The following is a 22,389-nucleotide window of genomic DNA, read 5'->3' on the forward strand; positions in this document are numbered from 1 at the left end:
AACTTGCCATCTCCCACCGGTTACAAGACAAACCATATATTCAATCATTTTTTGAGCAAATTGTAGAGAGAGTTCCTAAACAAATAACAACCAAAATGATATTTTTTCTACAAAACTATTTATATAGCAACCTGATTTCGTAGTTAAAACAAACCATTTCATAGTCAACCTAATATATATATATATATATATATATATATATATATATATATATATATATATATATATATACAAAAATAACAACGATTTCGCAGATAGAGTCAGAGGATTTCGCAGATGGACCTATTCCATCTGCGAAATTACCCCTATATATACAGCAAAAAATTAAAAAAAAAAAAAAAAAAAAAAAAAAAAAAAAAAAAAACCACCTGCGAAAGTACAAACACTTGTACTTTCGCAGATGAGAAGCCCATTTCGCAGATGGGACCTTCTCATCTGCGAAATGGGTGACCATTTTTGTAATTTCGATTTTTTTTGGCTATTTTTGTAATGTCATTAGTGTAAATGGTTATTTTTGTAAATTTCTCTTTTTTATATATTTTGGATGTTCAAGAGAAAAAAAATACTAAAAGTTAAGACGGCATGTTTAGAATACATGTTAAGAAGAAAAAAAAAAACATAATTGTTTTGTTTTGTATTCTTTTAGCACGTCAATTAACCCACTTATATTGATACACATACTCTTTGTTGTTTCCACGTTTGTTTAATAAAAGTGTAATAAATAAATAAGTTGTAGATCTGTACGACTCTGTGTGGGCCAAAGAATGATTTTATGTTATAATACAAGTTGATCTATTTACATTTTTTTTTAATAAGTTGTAACGAAATGTTATGGCGAGCTGAGTGTTGAACGTTGAAAAGCGGCTCCAAATCTTTGTGTCGGTAACTCCTGGCCCATCTCCGATTTTATGTCTTTTATTTTCTTTTTTATGTTGACTAATCTAGTAAAATTAACAATAATGAAACAAAAGAATGTTTTGACTCGATTCTATAACTTTTAGTTCGTACAAGTTTTTAATGATATCGATGGATAATCCCATCCGTTTTTTTAGTGTTAGAATAAAAAGTTTTAAATGAATAAACGTATATTGATTATACCATAAGTCAATAAATGGCAATTGTATTTACAAATCCAATAAGAGGTTTGGCCAGATGCCGATCATATATCTGAAGACAAAGAAGTATGAATCCAATATATGATTGGTACTTCTTCATATCTATATTTTTGCCACACCCTCTAAATCTTCGGGTATATGTACAAGTTATGAACTTACATGCTTGAAGTGTAGGGATGTTGGAGTATAGAGTAGTTAATTGGCTCAAAGTGACGAAGAACCATAGAGTAGGTAGTAGTTCAATTGTTGTTACCATCTCTTTAATTACATTTTATGGATTGTTGTTGCTTATAAAATGTATATCACCGTGAATCACATTCAGATCCTCTTTAATATATTTTTTTTTAAATCAATTCGTGTAACATCTCACATCTCGTTTTAAATATATTCAAAAACATCATATATTAACATCTCACATCTCGGTTATATTAGACGTACTAGCTGAAAAGCTAGCTATTAGCTGAAAAACTAGCTGATAACTGAAAAGCTAGCTGTGAAATAAAAATTTAACTGATAACTGAAAAGCTAGCTGATAAAAAATGATATTTGGTAAAACTAGCTGAAAAGCTAGTTGATAAAAAATGATATTTGGTAAAACTAGCTGAAAAGCTAGCTGAAATATATAAAATTACATAAAAGGACATGCGAGAGTATGTGTTTCTATAATTAATTAATGGGTGTATTTGGAAATTTTTAAAAAAACTCCTAAAAAGCTAGTCTAAGTAGCTTTTCAAAAAGCTAGCTTATAAGCTACTTTTTGGTCTACCAAACACGAAAACATACAAAAGCTCAAAAAATAAGTTAGCTTATCAGCTAGTTGTAACGTGCCAAACACAGCCTAAGAGTCTACACAAACCCGAAAACATGTAAGTTAATGTTCAAGGTAATGTACATTTTATAGGCAACAACAATCCATAAAATGTTAAGTGATGGTCACTGGATCATTCACACACAAATGATGGAGTGAGATATCAATACTTATGCACTTCCACTAATGATTTCAATTATTCAAGCTAATCTAAGCAAACATCACAAAAAAAAAACATGAAAAACACTTGAGAAGGACTACAAATGCGTTTTTTTAGATATGCAGGTGTAGATAAAGAGGTGTGTGTAAAAGGTTGCATGGATAAGAGCTTCCTATCGATTATGATGACTTCATAATTCATCCTAAGTGTTTTAAATTAGATTTATTTTTCAAGGACTATTTTTTTCAATATATAAAAAAGACCACCTATGTCACTAGAGGGCTGCCTAAATTAGATAATGATTTAAAATGGTAATATGTTTTTTGATTTATACATATTTAATCATTGAGTTTTTTTTTCCATATTTTCTCATTGAACTTGTTAATCTGTTCAAATAATATCCTTATGACCTGCTATCAGAGGTTTAGCCGGTTTTCGGCATATTTGACACCTCCAGCAATGCTCTGGTCATCTTCTCCAGCTTTCATGATTTTTACGACGAAGATAAACACACATACATAAGAATTGTTTTAGCTTCTATTCTCCTTTTTTTTCTTATCTTTTCTCATGAACTCAAGATTTGTGATGAACACAAACATACATACACATCAAATGCGTGTATGTGTGTTGTTCCAAAATCAAGCATGAACACATCTTAAAATCGTTTCTATAAACCCATATATGATGTTCAAGCAACACGTACATACAAATTAACACTTCTAGAGATCGCTTGATTTCTTTGAAGTAGATAAAAACACACACACACATCGATTTTTGATTTATGTGAAGAAGATGACCACGATGAACACACACACACATACCTTGAAGATCATTTCACTTATGCAAAAAAGATGAACAGACACACACATCAAATTTTGTTTAAGAACACACATTGATCAGGAAAAATGAAAATGGAACTCGAATCAGATCAAAACACGATATTTGTTCAAGAACACACACATACATCGATTTTTAGATCTTTAGATATCTTAATTTGATTTTCTCAGAATTGAAAATCAATGAACACACACATCGATTTTCAGATTTCCACACATATCTTGAACATCATTAAATTTTGTTTTCTCATTTCGATCTATGAACCCAAAACTCGAATCCAAACACAAACACAGGAACTTAAATCTGAAACCGAGTTCATACAAGAAATCAAAGAAATCGAACTTTGGAATTTCTAATGATGCTAGATCTGGGTTTTTGATGGTTTTCGTGTTCAACTTCATAGCCCCCTTCATCTTCACAACCCTCTTTCTGTCGAAATCAAAATATGATTTCTTGGGTTTTTGTAACCAAGAACTCAATATCTGTTATGGTCTTCTTCCTTGAAAACCCACAAATTTGGAACCTTTCAAACTCGTTGGTTTTTGTAGATGACAAAGTCAATAGAAAATTCTTGTTCGGCCGAAGACTCGCCGGAGAAGATGACCGGAATTTCGCGGGAGCTCACAAGAATATCGGAAACCGGCTAAACCTTCGATAATAGGTCATAATGATGTTTTTTGAACAGTTCAATAAGTTTAATGAGAAAATATGGAAAAAAAACTCAATGACTAAATTTGTACAAATCAAAAAATATATTACCATTTTAAGTCATTATCCTTTTTTTTCCATATAATTTGTGAACTTATTAATATTCAAAAGGGTTGCATTTTTTTAGAAAATTGAAGTTATATCAACTAGGTAAGATGCTTGCTCTTAAGTGAAAGACACAAGTTTGAACCCATATTATTAGAAAATTGAAAAAAAAAAAAAAAAGAAGCATGAAAATACCCTGAGAAGCATTCGAACTCATACAATTTAAAATAGAAACATAAGACATTAAACAGATAAGCTAGCATACATCTATTATTAAAGGGTGATGCTAATAAGACACCCCTTAGACACCCTGTAATCATTTTTATAAAAAGTCAACCTATAATCAACTTATTGTAATTATCTTTTTCGGAAATCAATGCAATTTCAACCAATAAAAATATTTCAAACATTAATTAGGGTTATCTAAATGGTAAAATAGGGTGTCTAATTAGCCAACCCCATTATTAAAATAGATTCCCATGAACACCAATTTATAGTGAATGTCGGGAATTCCAATATTGCTATTTTCGACACTAAAGACATTTTACTACAAAAAACCTCGCGAATTGTAGCTGCAAATCTTAACCTAATAAATGAAAATCAATTTTGCCAAATATCATGTTCTTATTGTGAAACGACCCCAAAACACGACCCAAAAATTTTCGTTTTTCCATGTAATCAAAACCATAATATAAGTATCATAACATAAAACATACGCGATGTATCCCCAAATCATAATAAAATATTGTGCGGAAAACTGTATCATACTACATCAATCCAAAACATCAAGAGACATCCCCAGGATAAAGGCTATGCTGTGGTGTGTGCGATGCTGTCACCCTAGCTCTTCCCTTTGCTTGCGGAAGTACCTGAAACCAAAACTGAAACTGTAAGCACGAAGCTTAGTGAGCTCCCCCAAACTACCACATACCATACAATAACATATAAACACCTATTGGGCCTTGCCCACTGCATCGGGCCAAAGCCCGGAAGCTGCATCGGACCGAAGTCCGGAACTGACTGGGACCTTGTCCCCTGCATCGGACCGAAGTCCGGAACTAACTGCATCGGACCGAAGTCCGGAACTGACTGGGACCTTGTCCCCTGCATCGGACCGAAGTCCGGAACTAACTGCCTCGGACAAAAGTCCGGAACTGTCTGACTGAACATGGTATAGCATAACACATCAACTAGCATAACACATATACGACATGCTACATCGGGCCGTGGCCCGGAACACATAATACTTAACACATAAAACATAGCACACAAATCCTGTTCGAACCACAAAGGCATCGAACATACCAACTACTGCATCGGACCTAAATCCGGAAACTGCTGCTAACTGAACGGGCCGGCATTGTGGCCTTAGACCCGTTCCTACTGGAAGGAAACTCACCTCGTAAGCTGGCTGCTGAGTGTGTGTCTCTGAAAGCTAACGGCTGCTGCTCCTGAATCTCCTCGGCTACAAGTCCATGAACACACTCAATCAAATACTAAACACTGCACCTGGGGTAAAATGACTCTTTTACCCTTGGTCAAAATCAACTTACTTTTGGGGCTGACTCGCCGAGTTGGGCCGCCCAACTCGCTGAGTCTCACTCTCACTTCCAACTCATACTCACTGAGACTCGTCGAGTGTGGCATCGACTCGACGAGTACCCTCTTAATCCAAGAACTCAGACAATCTTCATCCGACTCGCCGAGTCGTATGAACAGACTCGACGAGTTGTTCTTGATCCTAAGGAGATTGCCTTGGACTCGCCGAGTTGTATGAACAACTCGTCGAGTCCCTCCATCACTGAGTCTACCCTCAACTCGCTAAGTCCACTCTCTAACTCACTGGGTGCACTCGACACTGCTAAAAACGAAGGAGTCGGGGACTCGCGACCCGACTCACCGAGTCGCTCATCCCGACTCGCCGAGTCGCTGCCATGCAGCTAGTTTTTACTCGATTTCTCTTGAATCCAACACATGCAAATGATAGATCTGGGTCCAATAAGCTGTTTTACCACGTAAAGTTTCCAACTTTACGTGCACAACCTCATGAATAAGGGAAATAGGGCTAAAAGATGCACAAAATGAGTAGATCCATGGCTAATATGCAATGTAACTCCAAAAAGACAGTAGATCTGGGCTCTACAACACCCCAACATTCAGATCCAAAGGTATTTCAACTTATTAAGACATTCATGCAAACATAAGGCTTGGAACAAACATCAAATAGCTCTTAGAAGAGCTCTAATGGAAGTTTAAAGCATATAACAAGAAGGGAACTCCGAAAATACCTCAATAAACTCATATTTGCCCTTGGATCTTAGCACTACAACTCGTTTCCTTGCTTCTTTCTTCTTCTCCTTCTTCACACCTTCACAAAAATGGCACCAAATCACTTATAAGCTCTCAAGGGAGGATTAGGGTTCTCTCACTGTGTTCTCAGGGTGAAAGTGGCGAGAATGAGGCTATAATGTGGTTTAAATAGTGGGCAAACCCGGGGATTTAGGGTTTCACCCAGACGGACGGACTCGCCGAGTCCGGGATATGGACTCGCCGAGTCCCCGGCTCCCGCGTGCACAAAATACGCGACCCAACTCGGCGAGTCAGGCTAGAACTCGCCGAGTCCCTCTTGAAAACTTAGACAATTAACAATTAATTAACATACCGGGAACGGGTCATTACAATTCTCCCCCACTTGTCTCAGACTTCGTCCTCGAAGTCTGCTACGGCTGGATCTGCGAATAACTCCGGGTAGTGCGTTCTTATCTCTTCCTCAGCCTCCCACGTCCATTCAGATCCCTTCCGGTGCTGCCACTGCACCTTCACTAGCTGAATGACCTTGTTCCTCAAGGTCTTGATCTTCCGATCCAGAATCGCGACCGGCCTCTCAATATAATTCAGGCTGCTATCAACCTGAATATCCTCTAGGGGAACGACTGCTGACTCATCCACCAAACACTTTCTCAACTGCGACACGTGGAAAGTGTTGTGGATCTGACTAAGCTCCTCAGGAAGATCTAACCGATAAGCAACCCGACCCACCCGGGCCATAACCCTGAAAGGACCAATAAATCTGGGGCCCAGCTTACCCCTCTTCCGGAACCTGATGACACCTTTCCAAGGTGAGACTTTCAGAAGAACCATATCTCCCACCTGGAACTCCAAGTCCGAACGCCTCCTGTCAGCGTAGCTCTTCTGCCGACTCTGCGCAGTCTGCAGCCTACTACGGACCTGCTGGATCAACTCAGTCGTCTTGAGCACCACTTCGGTGCTCCCGATGACTCGCTGACCGACCTCGCCCCAGCAAATCGGGGTCCTGCACTTCCTGCCATATAACATCTCAAAAGGAGGTCGATCAATACTTGCATGATAACTGTTGTTATACGAGAATTCCGCTAACGGAAGATACGTATCCCAACTGCCCCCAAAATCTAGAACACATGCCCTAAGCATGTCCTCAAGAGTCTGAATCGTCTTCTCGCTCTGCCCGTCAGTCTGAGGGTGGAAAGCGGTGCTAAAATGAAGACGAGTACCCATCTCGTCGTGGAACCGCTTCCAGAATCTGGAGGTGAAACGAACATCTCGGTCTGACACCACCGATACCGGCACTCCATGACGTGCCACTATCTCTCGCACATAGATATCGGCTAACTTTTCCGCCGATATACTCTCCTGGATCGGGATAAAATGGGCACTCTTCGTCAACCGATCCACCACTACCCATATCGAATCCACTCCACGTGAGGTCCTGGGAAGTTTGGTGATAAAATCCATGGTGATATCCTCCCATTTTCCACACGGGAATGTCTAACGACTGCATCTTTCCGTGAGGTCTCTGGTGCTCCGCCTTGACCTTCCGGCAGGTCAAACATCTCTCCACATACCAAGCGACATCTCGCTTCATGCAGGGCCACCAATAATCAGGTCGAAGATCTCGATACATCTTCGTCGCTCCTGGGTGGATAGAAAATCGAGACTTATGAGCCTCGTCCATCAATACTTTCCGTACCCCACCCCAGTACGGTACCCACACCCTACTATGAAGCGTCAACAGACCCCGATTGTCGTAATCAAACGATGCTACTCGACCCACTATCCTCTCACATTTCTGCCTCTCCTCCTTGAGGCCCTCCACTTGAGCCTCCTTGATCCGCTCCAACAGCGGAGTGATCACTATCATCCTCATGCACAGATCCCTTATAGGGGCCGCCGACACTTTGTGGCTTAGGGCGTCGGCCACCACGTTGGCCTTCCCTGGATGATAAAGGATCTCACAATCATAATCCTTTAGTACGTCCAACCACCTCCTCTGCCTCATGTTCAGACTCGGCTGATCCATAAGATACCGCAAACTCTTGTGATCCGTGTATATAGTACAACGGACCCCATACAGGTAATGTCTCCAAATCTTGAGGGCAAACACAACTGCCCCCAGCTCCAAATCGTGGGTAGGATAGTTAGCCTCGTGAGGCTTCAACTGTCTCGAGGCATAAGCTACCACATGGCCTCGCTGCATCAATACTGCTCCCATACCTGTGATTGAAGCATCACAGTAGACTACGAAGTCCTCTACTCCTTCCGGCAAGATAAGGATCGGTGCCTCGCACAATTTCTGTCTGAGAGCCTCGAACGCCGCCTGCTGCTCAGGCCCCCAATGGAATACCACCGACTTCTTGGTTAGTCGGGTGAGCGGCACTACTATCTTGGAGAAGTCCTAAATAAATCTCCGATAATACCCTGCCAACCCTAGGAAGCTCCGAATCTCAGATGGAGACCTCGGGACCTCCCACTGCATCACGGCCTCAATCTTGGCCGGATCTACCAAAATACCCTTCTGGTTGACGAGATGGCCAAGAAACTGCACCTCGCGCAACCAGAACTCACACTTGGAGAACTTTGCGAAAAGTCTCTCCCTCCTCAAAGTTTCCAACACCTCCCGCAGGTGCTCCTCGTGCTGCCCCTGAGTCTTGGAATATACCAAGATGTCATCTATGAATACTATCACCGACCGATCCAACATCGGTCTGCACACGCGGTTCATGAGATCCATGAACGCGGATGGGGCATTGGTGAGCCCAAATAGCATCACCACGAACTCATAATGACCATACCGGGTCCTGAAAGCAGTCTTCTGTACATCCTCATCTCTAACCCTCATCTGATGATATCCAGAGCGTAGATCGATCTTGGAGAACCAAGACGCTCCCTGAAGTTGATCAAACAAATCATCTATCCTCGGAAGTGGGTAACGGTTCTTCACCGTTACTTTGTTCAACTCCCGATAGTCAATGCACATCCGATGCGACCCATCCTTCTTCCTCACAAATAAGATCGGCGCTCCCCAAGGCGAACTGCTCGGCCGAATGAAACCCTTGTCTAACAGCTCCTGAAGTTGTGTAGACAACTCCTGCATCTCAGGGGGAGCTAGCCGATATGGTGCTTTGGCTATCGGAGCCGCACCAGGAACTAGATCGATCCTGAACTCAACCTGCCTCTCTGGAGGTATCCCCGGCAAATCCTCGGGAAACACATCCGGGTAATCTCGAACAATAGGAACATCATCAATCGTCGTCCTGCCCTTCTCCCGGGCATCCAAGACGAATGCGATAAAACCGGCGCAACCCTGCTGAACATAGCGCCTCGCCCTTGCGGCGGAACAAAAGATCGGACCACGTTGTGGCCTCTCGCCCTGAATCACTAACTCTCCCCCACTGGGAGTGCGAACCCTCACTAGCTGAAGCTCACAATCAATCACCGCCCCATTGGGGCTTAGCCAATCCATGCCCACGATAACTTTATTCCCTCGCAGGGGAATAGGAACCAGGTCCACTGAAAACTGCTCATCGAATATCTGAAGATAACACCCTCTATGCACTCTGCCGACCCTCACGGTCCTATCATCTGCTATCTCAACCTCTAACGGACAATCCAGCTCCCCTGGAGCTCTGCTAAATTTCTTGCTAAGCGCAAGCGATACAAATGATCGGGTAGCTCCCGAATCGAACAATACCAAAGCAGAAATGCCGTTCACCAAGAACGACCCTAAATAAAGCATATCATCAAGAAATATACAAACGATAACAATAATAATCAAAAGGTGAAGGAAAGATACCTACCCGTCACCACATCAGGAGTCGCTCGCGCCTCCTCTGCTGTCATCTGAAACGCCCGGCTCTTCGCTGCTGGTGCATCAGATCGGCCCTGCCGGCCATCTGTAATCCTCAAGGTGGCAGGGGCAGGTGCAACTACCTTCCCTGCTGCAGCTAGACTGGGACACTGGGACTTTTTATGTCCCCTCTGATTGCACTGAAAGCAAATCAGGTCTGATGCTGAAAACGCAGTAGCAGGGGCCGTACAATCCCTGCTCATATGCCCAATCCGACCGCACTTGTAGCAGCCGGAACTCCCTGCCTTGCACGCCCCCTCGTGCATCCTCCCACACTTGCCACACTGACCGTGGCTCTGCTGACTCCTGGACCTGTGATCTGAAACCTTGGGCTTTTTGCCCGCACTACCTGAACCCGAAACCGCCTCCGGTTTCCTCTTCCTCTCCATCTCGAGATCAATCTCCCTCTCCCTGGCTCTAGCAATCATGTCGTCCAGCGTTTTACAACTGGACCGGCTCACAAACATGCGGATATCACTCCGCAACATCTCATGATAACGGGCCTTCTTCATCTCCTCGTCGGCTGCATACTGAGGAACAAGAAGAGCCCTCTCCCTGAACTTGGCGGTGATCTCCGCCACTGACTCGGTAGTCTGAGTAAGATCCTGGAACTCCCTGGCTAGCTGCTGCACCTCAATGACCGGTGCAAACTCCGCCCTGAACCTGGTAGAGAAATCAGTCCAGGTCATAGCATCCAACGCCGCATCATCCCCGATGGCGTGTCCGACCTCCTCCCACCAATCCCGTGCCCTGTCCTTCAGTAGACAGGACGCCAATCTGACCTTGTCCCCCTCGGGACACCTGCTAGTGCGGAAGGCATTGGCCACATCCGCCAACCATCTAGTACTCGCTATGGGGTCCCGCGCCCCATGATAGTCTGGTGCTCCGCACGCCCTGAACTCCCTGAATGTAAGAGTGCGCGACCCCATCACGGCCGCCATCTCAGCCCGGAAAGTACTCAGTCTCTCATCCATCATCTCTAAAATACCCTCCTTGATCGAACCGAAGATCACAGGAGTCTGCTCCAATATGATGCGGGTAACCTCAGAAGAAAGGAACTCTCTGGTCTGCTCATCCATCTGCCCGACCTCCGGGCCTGATCCCGATCCTGATCCCCCTCCGGCATCTGAGCTGCCGCCTGCTGGTCTCGGGCGTAAAACTACCATTCTGAAACATATCATAACAACATCAGAACATTGAAATATCTCAAGGGATCATGACACTGCTACTAGCTTCCTGGTCTTGTCTTGGCCTTCCTTGATTCGAGTACGGATCCTCTGCTTTCAGTAGTACAGGCCCATACTACCTTCCACATCTATCCGTACTTTCCTCAAGAACTGCCTTGACTCCACCAAGTCACTTCTACTACTGTTATTCTCTGCTACTCTCATCCTAGGCTTGCCCTAGGAAAATCTCAGGCTCAACACAACTGGTCCTCAGCTGCTGAAGGTTTCCTTATAACGCCAATTAGCCATTACCTAAACACCATCACATGTGATGAGGATCAGATAATCCTTCGAGTAAAAGACCCGTCCCTATAACGGTTGGACTCAAACAAGAGCTGCGCAATAGGGCCAGTTCCAGTACTCTGAGATTATTCAATCCTAGTCACATGTGGTGTGACGTGTTCACCTAATGGCTAACTCCCATCACTCGGAACCCCACTAAGCACAAAGCAAGCAGCATTCGGACACGGAAAACAGACTCAAGCAAACTATTCTCATAACAAGAAACTGCACTAGCATAAGATGCTAAGCTCCTGCTATCAGGCATAACCTAATCAGGCTATCCTACTGCTGTCTACTCAGTACTAGCATGCAATACTCATAAAGTTGTAACACATAAGCAGGCACATAAGGCATTCTCCTAAATCCTTAGTCCTATACTAGCATGCTGTTCTACTAAAACTGAAATTGAACAAATAACTTGTATGGGTAATTTGGGAGTACTTACTTGAGCTCGGCTGACCGCATGCACACACCTCTATCTTGTTAAAAAAAAAATTCTTCCCTTCTAAGTACTTTCAAAATTCTTTTTATAAAACGTTTTTATTTTAATAAAATCTTTCATTTCCCTTAGTTTGAGTTCAGATACACCCGGAAGTGTATCCGAATCCCTCAAACCAGGGCTCTGATACCAACTTGAAACGACCCCAAAACACGACCCAAAAATTTTCGTTTTTCCATGTAATCAAAACCATAATATAAGTATCATAACATTAAACATACGCGATGTATCCCCAAATTATAATAATATATTGTGCGGAAAACTGTATCATACTACATCAATCCAAAACATCAAGAGACATCCCCAGGATAAAGTCTATGCTGTGGTGTGTGCGATGCTGTCACCCCGAGCTCTTCCCTTTGCTTGCGGAAGTACCTGAAACCAAAACTGAAACTGTAAGCACGAAGCTTAGTGAGCTCCCCCAAACTACCACATACCATACAATAACATATAAACACCTATTGGGCCTTGCCCACTGCATTGGGCCGAAGCCCGGAAGCTGCATCGGACCGAAGTCCGGAACTGACTGGGACCTTGTCCCCTGCATCGGACCGAAGTCCGGAACTAACTGCATCGAACCGAAGTCCGGAACTGACTGGGACCTTGTCCCCTGCATCGGACCGAAGTCCGGAACTAACTGCCTCGGACCAAAGTCCGGAACTGTCTGACTGAACATGGTATAGCATAACACATCAACTAGCATAACACATATACGACATGCTACATCGGGCCGTGGCCCGGAACACATAATACTTAACACATAAAACATAGCACACAAATCCTGTTCGAACCACAAAGGCATTGAACATACCAACTACTGCATCGGACCTAAATCCAGAAACTGCTGCTAACTGAACGGGCCGGCATTGTGGCCTTAGACCCGTTCCTACTGGAAGGAAACTCACCTCGTAAGCTGGCTGCTGAGTGTGTGTCTCTGAAAGCTAACGGCTGCTGCTCCTGAATCTCCTCGGCTACAAGTCCATGAACACACTCAATCAAATACTAAACACTGCACCTGGGGTAAAATGACTCTTTTACCCTTGGTCAAAATCAACTTACTTTTGGGGCTGACTCGCCGAGTTGGGCCGCCCAACTCGCCGAGTCTCACTCTCACTTCCAACTCATACTCACTGAGACTCGTCGAGTGTGGCATCGACTCGACGAGTACCCTCTTAATCCAAGAACTCAGACAATCTTCATCCGACTCGCCGAGTCGTATGAACAGACTCGACGAGTTGTTCTTGATCCTAAGGAGATTGCCTTGGACTCGCCGAGTTGTATGAACAACTCGTCGAGTCCCTCCATCACTGAGTCTACCCTCAACTCGCTGAGTCCACTCTCTAACTCACTGGGTGCACTCGACACTGCTAAAAACGAAGGAGTCGGGGACTCGCGACCCGACTCGCCGAGTCGCTCATCCCGACTCGCCGAGTCGCTGCCATGCAGCTAGTTTTTACTCGATTTCTCTTGAATCCAACACATGCAAATGATAGATCTGGGTCCAATAAGCTGTTTTACCACGTAAAGTTTCCAACTTTACGTGCACAACCTCATGAATAAGGGAAATAAGGCTAAAAGATGCACAAAATGAGTAGATCCATGGCTAATATGCAATGTAACTCCAAAAAGACAGTAGATCTGAGCTCTACAACACCCCAACATTCAGATCCAAAGGTATTTCGACTTATTAAGACATTCATGCAAACATAAGGCTTGGAACAAACATCAAATAGCTCTTAGAAGAGCTCTAATGGAAGTTTAAAGCATATAACAAGAAGGGAACTCCGAAAATACCTCAATAAACTCAGATTTGCCCTTGGATCTTAGCACTACAACTCGTTTCCTTGCTTCTTTCTTCTTCTCCTTCTTCACACCTTCACAAAAATGGCACCAAATCACTTATAAGCTCTCAAGGGAGGATTAGGGTTCTCTCACTGTGTTCTCAGGGTGAAAGTGGCGAGAATGAGGCTATAATGTGGTTTAAATAGTGGGCAAACCCGGGGATTTAGGGTTTCACCCAGACGGACGGACTCGCCGAGTCCGGGATATGGACTCGCTGAGTCCCCGGCTCCCGCGTGCACAAAATACGCGACCCAACTCGGCGAGTCAGGCTAGAACTCGCCGAGTCCCTCTTGAAAACTTAGACAATTAACAATTAATTAACATATCGGGAACGGATCGTTACATATTGAATTTGACACATGTCATTTTCTAAGAGTTTTTGATTTATTTTTTGTCCGCTTGTCATTTTCTTGTATTGTGCATTTTTTTTAAATTTAAAATCCACATTTTAGTGAGATTTATATATGTAAAGTAAGTTATTGTATTAAATGCATAATAAATGCATTACAACCTTTCAAATATCTTATATTATATATTAAATTACTTACTTTATTTATTATATTTTTTGGATTTATGTAAAATTATTATTTTATAAAATATGGAATGATTATAATTTTATATTAAATATTTTTTATAAACCCGTGTAATACACGGGCTGCACACCTAGTTATGGAATACAAGCACTATATATTTTTTGCGAGTAAAAAGGAAAAAAACCTTTTTTCTAAAAAAATTGCGAATAGTTGGCTTCCTTTGACGGGATAGTTTTTATCTACATATTGTTTTCAGTACAATAAAAAATGTCTATGAATTGTAACGAATATATATTAATTAATCGAATTTTTATCAATATGTCTATGAATTGTAAGTTTGTAACGAATATATATTAATTAATGAATTTATCTGTCGTCTATAACAATAAGATACAAATGAAAAAAAAGTCAAATTTGGACATAAATTGTGATGATGTCAAAGTAGTCATAATTAAAACCCCCAATCAAATAAGGGGCTTTGGGGTCTACAAATCTCTAATTTACACTTATCGTCCCTTTACTTTTAAATTTTTTTTAATTTATTTATAATTATTAACAATATTTTCATTATTCTTTTATAACACATTTAAGTATTTTAATTTTTGATACAAAACAATATCTCAAATTTTATATAGTCTTATTAATTTATTTTATTTATTTGAACTTTTATAAATTGGTTTTTATACATTTATTAATTTATTATTTTTTACAACTTGAAAATTTTAAAACTATAAACATACATACTTTTTCCATATAACTTTTACACATTTCAAAAAACAATTCATTACTTTTTTTATAACTTTCAACTGAAAAGAACAACATATCACTTCATATATATTTGCAAATTGAAGAAGTAAAACATTACTTCGTTTATAATTTTTATATAATTTCAAAAAATAATTCATCATTTTTTTACAACTTGCAATTTCAAAGAATAAAACATCACTTTGTTTTTGGATTTTTACAAAGTTCAAAAAATAATTCATCATTTTTTTACAACTTGTAATTTGAAAGAATAATATATTACTTCATCTATAGTTATAGCAAATTTAAAAAAATTATTCATCTCTATATAAATGTCAAATACTACACAATTGTACTTACCATTACCCATCTCTTTGTAATTCTCAATTACTACTTCTATAGAATTTTTGTAACAATTTTCATCAATATAATGGCGAGTTTTTAACCTAACGAAGGAAATGAAGCTGTCAACAACCCGTGAGTATTTTCCACAAAAAAGGTATTAGCATATCTTTTGTCTTCATAAATTATCAACTGACATTATAATTTTGTCAACAACTCATCATAATTTTCTAAAAAAAAGGTATTGTATATATTTTATATTCATAAATTATCAAAAGACATTATAATTTTTTAACCAAACAAATCATTTTCAGGTGTTCAAATCTTGTGATGATTTAATAGAATGGGTACAAAAGATGGGTCGTACGTTTGGGTACATTATTACTATAAGAAGAAAAAAGATAAGAGGAAGTGGGCTCTTAACTAAAGTTAATCTTATATATGATCGTGGTGGTATTTATAAAAGTAAAAAAAAATCTCCAGTAGAAATACTGGCACAAAAAAAAAAATTAATTGTGCTTTTGAATTGAAGGGTAAATATTCAAAATTACGTGATGTTATGCTTTATAGAAGGACAGTACCCGATGCCTAAAGTACCCTAAAGTACACCACCAGTCCATGAATGCATTGTTATTGCAATTGGTCTCGTCTATGGTAATCATTATGTTAAGCTAGAGCTAGAAGGAGAGTACCTGATGCCTCCTATTGCGCCACAATGACATATATATATATATATATATATATATATGTATGTATGTGTGTGTGTGTGTGTATATATATATATATATATATATATATATATATATATATATATTAAAAAAACTACATTTTTTAAAAAGTAAATTTTTAGCTGCATATGTGCATATTTTTTCAAATGCACATATGTACATTTCTTATACTATAATATTCGTAAGTGAATCACAACAAATCTCATATTTAGCAATCTATAAACATAATAGTACAAGTATTTTATTCGATACAAAATAAAATATAAAATATAAAAAATGCTACAAATTTCAAAGCGTTTTCATATCTTCGTGTTAATATTTCCTTATTTTCTTAAATTTATCATTTTCACCTCTTCAATATTCATCACAATTTCTTCCAAATCTATAAGAAAATTTTTTTAAAAAAATATTGATGCGAAAGCACTCACAAAAATACATATGTGATTTTCATGTGATTAACATATGAATCACATGCAATTCACATATGAATCACATTTACATATGACATCATATGTAAATCACCTGTGATTTATATGTGAATCACATGTGAATTACAAGTGAATCAAATGTGATTCACATGTGAATCACATATGATTTACATGTGAATCACATGTAATTTACATGTGGATCACATGTAATTCATATGTGAATTATATATGATTTACATGTGAATCGAATATAATTTATATGTGAATTACATATGAATCACATGTAATTCGTATGTGATTTACATATGAATCACATGTAATTCATATATGAATTATATGTGATTTACATGTGAATCGAATGTAATTCATATGTGAATTACATGTGAATCACATGTAATTCATATATGTGAATCACATGTGAATCACATGTAATTCATATGTGAATTACATGTGTTTTACATGTGAATCACATATAATTCATAAGTAAAATGTGTTTACTATTGGAAAGTAATTAGTATTCTCCAAGGTTTAGGTGACTAATCTTGGAACCAAAGCAGAAAAAGGTAATTTAACCCTAATATGGTAAAATATGTTTACTATTGGAAATTAATAAAAAAACATAAAAAGAAAATGATGAAAGAAATAAAAAATAATTTACCAGTTCAATGAGCACCCTGTAGGGAAAGCAATACTAGCTTGTATACCATTTTCTTGTATCAACCTACGAACAATATTCTCCAAGGTTTCACAGAGATCAACCATGCATCAACATTCCAAGTTTTATAATGCTCCTAACATATTTCCTAACCTATAAACAGATGAAAAATTGCCATATATTATTAAGACACAAGTAGTAATAAATATTCTATACTCTCAAAGTCAAAATATAATTCAAATTGAAACATTTGTAGCATAATGATATCAAGTTGTTGCAGGATCTAATGCATTCTCTTCCTTATCAGGTAACCATTAACAATTTTCTTACATTGATTATTTATCTGAAGTTTGAATTAATAGTGGTTGTGAAATGAACAAATATTGTTTCTGGAACTAAGGAAAGTAGAAGAACTTACTGAAGAGAATGTGGTTGAATTTAATTCGTTGGTGATGTTACTAAAAGAGCTCATTGAAACTATATTGATTGGATTTCCAAAAACCATGAAATCTGGATGACTTAGAAGGAGGATACAACTGGTGATGAATCTGATAGATTAATTCAGGTGAAAGATTTTGTTTCAACTTACAAGAGTGTCTTTAAACATGATTTAATTAACTTTTGTTTTCACAACAGTTTGCGTTTGACATACAATTTATGGTTGAAATCGCAAGGCATGGAGGATATTTAACTACAAATATGATGAATTCTTTAAAAGATGTTATATTAGAGATGGAATCAGCCATGGTTTCTGGTGGATTTGATATAAAGCGGTGCACAATTCTCATTATATTGCATCTTCTTTTGCCATCTCTACTATACAACGATATCAAAGAACAAACATTATGAGAAACAGAAGAAGTAAATTGTATATCGCATATCGCATTCGAATTGTTTACCTGTATTCCGAGCCATCTGCAAGATATGCACCATAGCTTCCGATGGAGGCTAAAACTAGAGCTTTGTTATATGAAATAATCTTCACAAAACTCTAGATTCCAAGTTTACTTGTTCAAATAGTCATAGAAGGATCGTCGTCGATCTGACGGAGGCAAGGGCGGAAACGACGGATGCAAAGGTGATATCGTCCGACTCTACTGGAGATTGGTTTCAATAAAATGTGATGATGAGTAATTCGTCGATCCACCACTGAACGATTTACCTTAATCGTCTCTTTCACCTCCTTCTCGAGCTTGAGATTCGAAGCATATGTAGCATAAGCGAAAGCGACTTGTGATCGTTAACGGAGGTAGAGGTGGTCGATTGAGAGAGATCGGAGATGATTGATGGAAAAGGTGGGCGTTGGAGGCGAAAGGCGGAGGGAGGTGCTCGATGGAGTTAGGGAGGAGATCGATGGAGTCAATGAAGAATCGGGAACATGGAACGAGCATAGAAAGAGTAATTACGATCTGATATGTTTATTTGATCCCTTAAATGCCCTTGTCTTGTTTTATTAAACATACCCTCCAGTGTTTTTTTCTCATTTATTTACAAAACTACCATCATAGATGTTACCTTTAACTTTTTTTAATCTGACGGTCCACTTTGAGTTCTCGGGTTCTCGAGAAAATACGAGTTCTCAAATGATCATTCATCTCTCTCTCTCTCTCTCTCTCTCTATATATATATATATATATATATATATATATATATATATATATATATATATATATATATATATATATATATATATATATATATATATATATATATATATATATATATATATATATATATATGAAGTCAGAAGTGCTAGTCGGTAGTTTCAAACACATGATGCAATGCAATCATGCAACCGGCGTAGCCGCTATGCACGCATGTGTTCACACTTGGTTTTGACCTTCCGATACAAAATACCAAAAATATAAATGATAATTAATAAGAGAAAATAAACAATCCTTTATCTCCCCCACGTGTTATTTGTTCATTTTGAATATATGTTCTGGTATTTTTTATTTATATAACGAGGCACAGGAAAAATCGAACACACAATTTGAGCACTCGACACAGGTTTCTTTAATACAAGGAAAAAGAAAAATCAGATCAACGTTTAGTCATTTCCAAAATATCACTTTTAAATTGAACATGCTTTTATAATCTGTCCTTTTTTGGTCCGTACCCTTATATAAACCATTCACTCTTCCCCCCTTTGATCTATCACACACACCATTTTCTTTGTTATTCCCGCATACAGTCAATTCTAATAAAACACTCAAAAATCTCATCGAGTATAATATATTTCAAGTGTATAAATGGTTAGATCCCCGTGTTGCGAGAGGATGGGGTTGAAGAAAGGCCCATGGACACACGAAGAAGATCAGATCCTCATCGACTACATTAAAAAGTATGGTCATGACAACTGGCGCGCCCTCCCTAAACAAGCTGGTTGGTTTCTTTAATCTAGTTTGAGTTAAACTTGATCACCATATCAAATGTTAAGATCGTGATTTCACTAATTTATCATATCTTTTATGTTCTTTTTATAGGTTTATTAAGATGCGGGAAAAGTTGCAGGCTTAGATGGACTAATTATCTCAATCCAGATATTAAAAGGGGTAACTTTACTAGAGAAGAAGAACAAACCATCATACAATTGCATGCAGCCATAGGAAATAGGTTTGTTCTATATCAAGAGTACTTAGTATTAATTAAACTTTCTGTTATAACATGCTAGCTACTACGTACGGATAATCCATATTGTATATTTCAAACATGTAAATCTTTATGGCGTTGGATTTCAAGATATAAATAATGAGTTTTTAATCGGAATTACAGATGGTCAGCAATTGCAGCACAATTACCGGGACGTACAGATAACGAGATTAAAAATGTTTGGCACACTCACTTAAAGAAGAGAGTGCATGAGGTTGAGAACCGATGTCAGGCCTCAAATTTTCAGCAACAAAAGATCAAATTAGAAGAGTACATTGAGTTATCACCGACTTCCTCTATAAAATCATCAGATATTAGTTCTGCAGATCATGTTCATGATCAGACTATTGAGAGTCAACTCAATTCTCCTCAACACTCTTACTGTGAGATTGCTTCAGTTATCACCATGGATAAAGGTGAGACGCAAGTTGTGGGAAGATTACAAGAAATGGATAATGACTTCTGGTCAGAGATTTTCTCAGGTGACAACTCCGGTGAGTTAACGGTGATGGAAGGAAGTTACAAATACACGTCAAGCATGAATGATGACATGCAGTTTTGGTTCAATGTATTTACGAGAGGGGAGGAGTTATTAGAATTCTAAACGGGGTAACGGATTTCTAATATTCGGTTTTTTTGTTACAAAAAAACGATTGTTTTTAAGCACAAAATCGTTGGTTTTTGTTAATAAGATCAAATTAAGAGAACAAAATGTATCACTAACGTGAAAGAGCGACTTCAGATCAAAATCTTGGATTGAAATTGTTGTGTTTTTACTTTTATAAATGTTTTTATTTTAGATGATACGGTTGACTCCAAGAGTATTAATTAGAAGGTGACAAGTTTGACGAATTCAAAGTCATTGTTGATAGACTAAATGAAAAAAATAGGACGAGTGGAGAAAACTTTTTAATAAAAAGTAATTTATATACAAATTGGCTTCTTAATTTTCTTTTATAAATAATCATGTTTTTTAACCATATCGTGGCTACTTTTGAATTATTATTGGGGTGGGATAACCCCCCACACACACACACACATATATATATATATATATATATATATATATATATATATATATATATATATATATATATATATATATATATATATATATATATATATATATATATATATATATATCATTATTATATATAAAAACCTTTTTATTCTCGTTTTGTCAAAATCAATTTTACAACCTTCGTTTATTGCCACGTCCCCTCCCTTCTAAACGACACCATTGACATCAACGTTGATTCACACACTTCATTTTCTCTGGTGTGCCGTATCGGGTTCCCCTTTACTTCTCCCCTACGATGCAACCGCTCCTCATCTTGCAGAATAAAATTGATGACGACTTACCCTCTACTTGATATCTCCCCCCCCCCCCCCCCCCCCCCCCCCCCCCCCCCCCCCCGCCGGTTGATTTACTTCTTGAAGAACTTCATTGTAGGTTTAAGAAACGGCTGCTATGTCCGCCTCTTTTTTCCCTCCCTGTTTTGGATACTGATCTCCTCTTTCTCCATAATAACGCCCCCTCTAATCCACTCATATACAATGTTTTTCATATTTTTTCTGTTTATGAGTGTGATCTCAATTTTTGACATGTCATCTTATAAACAATTCCGAATTTTGAATTTTTCCCCTAATTTTCCCGTTAGGGTTTTGAGTTTCACCATGATTTTGTATTACTCAGATAGTTTTACTTGGTACATTAATTAACGTAAACTTTTTCATCTTTTCCTTAAAAATCTCACGCTTCAATTATTATCGATCATCCAATATTTTATGGTTTTAGTTTAGGTTAAAGGATCTTAAATTGTTACTTATGGAGGAGAACCTGTTGCATACGCTTCACAACCAGTGGGCTCGTAAGGCTTTTTTCTGTGTTTATAATGCATATCTTGTTAGACATGAAAAAGGCCCTTTAATTCTCATTTTAGGTTAGGCGGTATACCGTTGTGGCTTCTATTCATGGTTCTATCAGGTATTAATAAGAGACCACTATTGCTTAAATTTCCATTGTTTATCTTTTGTTTCAAAGGTGGCAAGAAGACTTAAATATGCTTTCCGCTTTTTGTTATATTTTCCATGAATTAATAATAAGTTGTTTGGCTTTACTAAATTGGCTTCAATTTTAGTTTAAATTATGACCATCAATTGATACCGGTACTTATTGGTTTTTACTTTTTATGCAGGTAAGCATATAAGGATAACTACCCAACAGCCTACTAGGCCTAGAGCTATCAACTATATATTAGAGCTTGATATGAACCATAATTAAGTTACAAATTTAAGACATTGAACTAGAGATGCTCAAATGATATATTTAGTAAACCATGGATATAGTTACAAATTTAAGACATTGAACTAGAGATGCTCAAATGATATATTTAGTAAACCATGGATATAGTCAGATGATTGAATGCCAAAGACCCCAATAGTGACATCACCCACAATTAAGGATTCTTCTCAATGAGTCAAGAGAGTGTATGATACCCATGTAGAACCCCACATAATCTCGATAGTAAAAGTATGCACCAGACCAATAAACAAGACAATGTCAAACGGTTAAGGGGATTATTGATCTACTCATATACAAAACATTCTGACTTTTTTTTT

General features: G+C 38.5%; 1 protein-coding gene across 1 annotated transcript; it reads left to right on the forward strand.

Annotated features, from left to right (window-relative positions):
* Window positions 1–19,121: 19,121 nt before the first annotated feature.
* LOC145010766 (transcription factor MYB14-like) lies at window positions 19,122–20,583 on the forward strand. The gene is made up of 3 exons (XM_078969296.1): window positions 19,122–19,500; window positions 19,602–19,731; window positions 19,891–20,583. The coding sequence occupies exons 1-3, from the start codon at window positions 19,368–19,370 to the stop codon at window positions 20,369–20,371; spliced, it is 744 nt and encodes a 247-aa protein (XP_078825422.1). The 5' UTR covers window positions 19,122–19,367; the 3' UTR covers window positions 20,372–20,583.
* Window positions 20,584–22,389: the final 1,806 nt, after the last annotated feature.

The sequence above is a fragment of the Lactuca saligna genome, chromosome 8, assembly GCF_052625555.1.
Source record: "Lactuca saligna cultivar CGN05327 chromosome 8, ASM5262555v1, whole genome shotgun sequence".
NCBI classification, from domain to species: Eukaryota; Viridiplantae; Streptophyta; class Magnoliopsida; order Asterales; family Asteraceae; genus Lactuca; species Lactuca saligna.

Excerpts from the sequence above, each read along its gene's own strand:
- LOC145010766 (XM_078969296.1), top strand. The coding sequence starts at position 19,368 with ATGGTTAGATCCCCGTGTTGCGAGAGGATGGGGTTGAAGAAAGGCCCA. Across the intron at positions 19,501-19,601 it reads CGCCCTCCCTAAACAAGCTG|GTTTATTAAGATGCGGGAAA; the intron begins GTTGGTTTCTTT and ends TTCTTTTTATAG. Across the intron at positions 19,732-19,890 it reads CATGCAGCCATAGGAAATAG|ATGGTCAGCAATTGCAGCAC; the intron begins GTTTGTTCTATA and ends TCGGAATTACAG.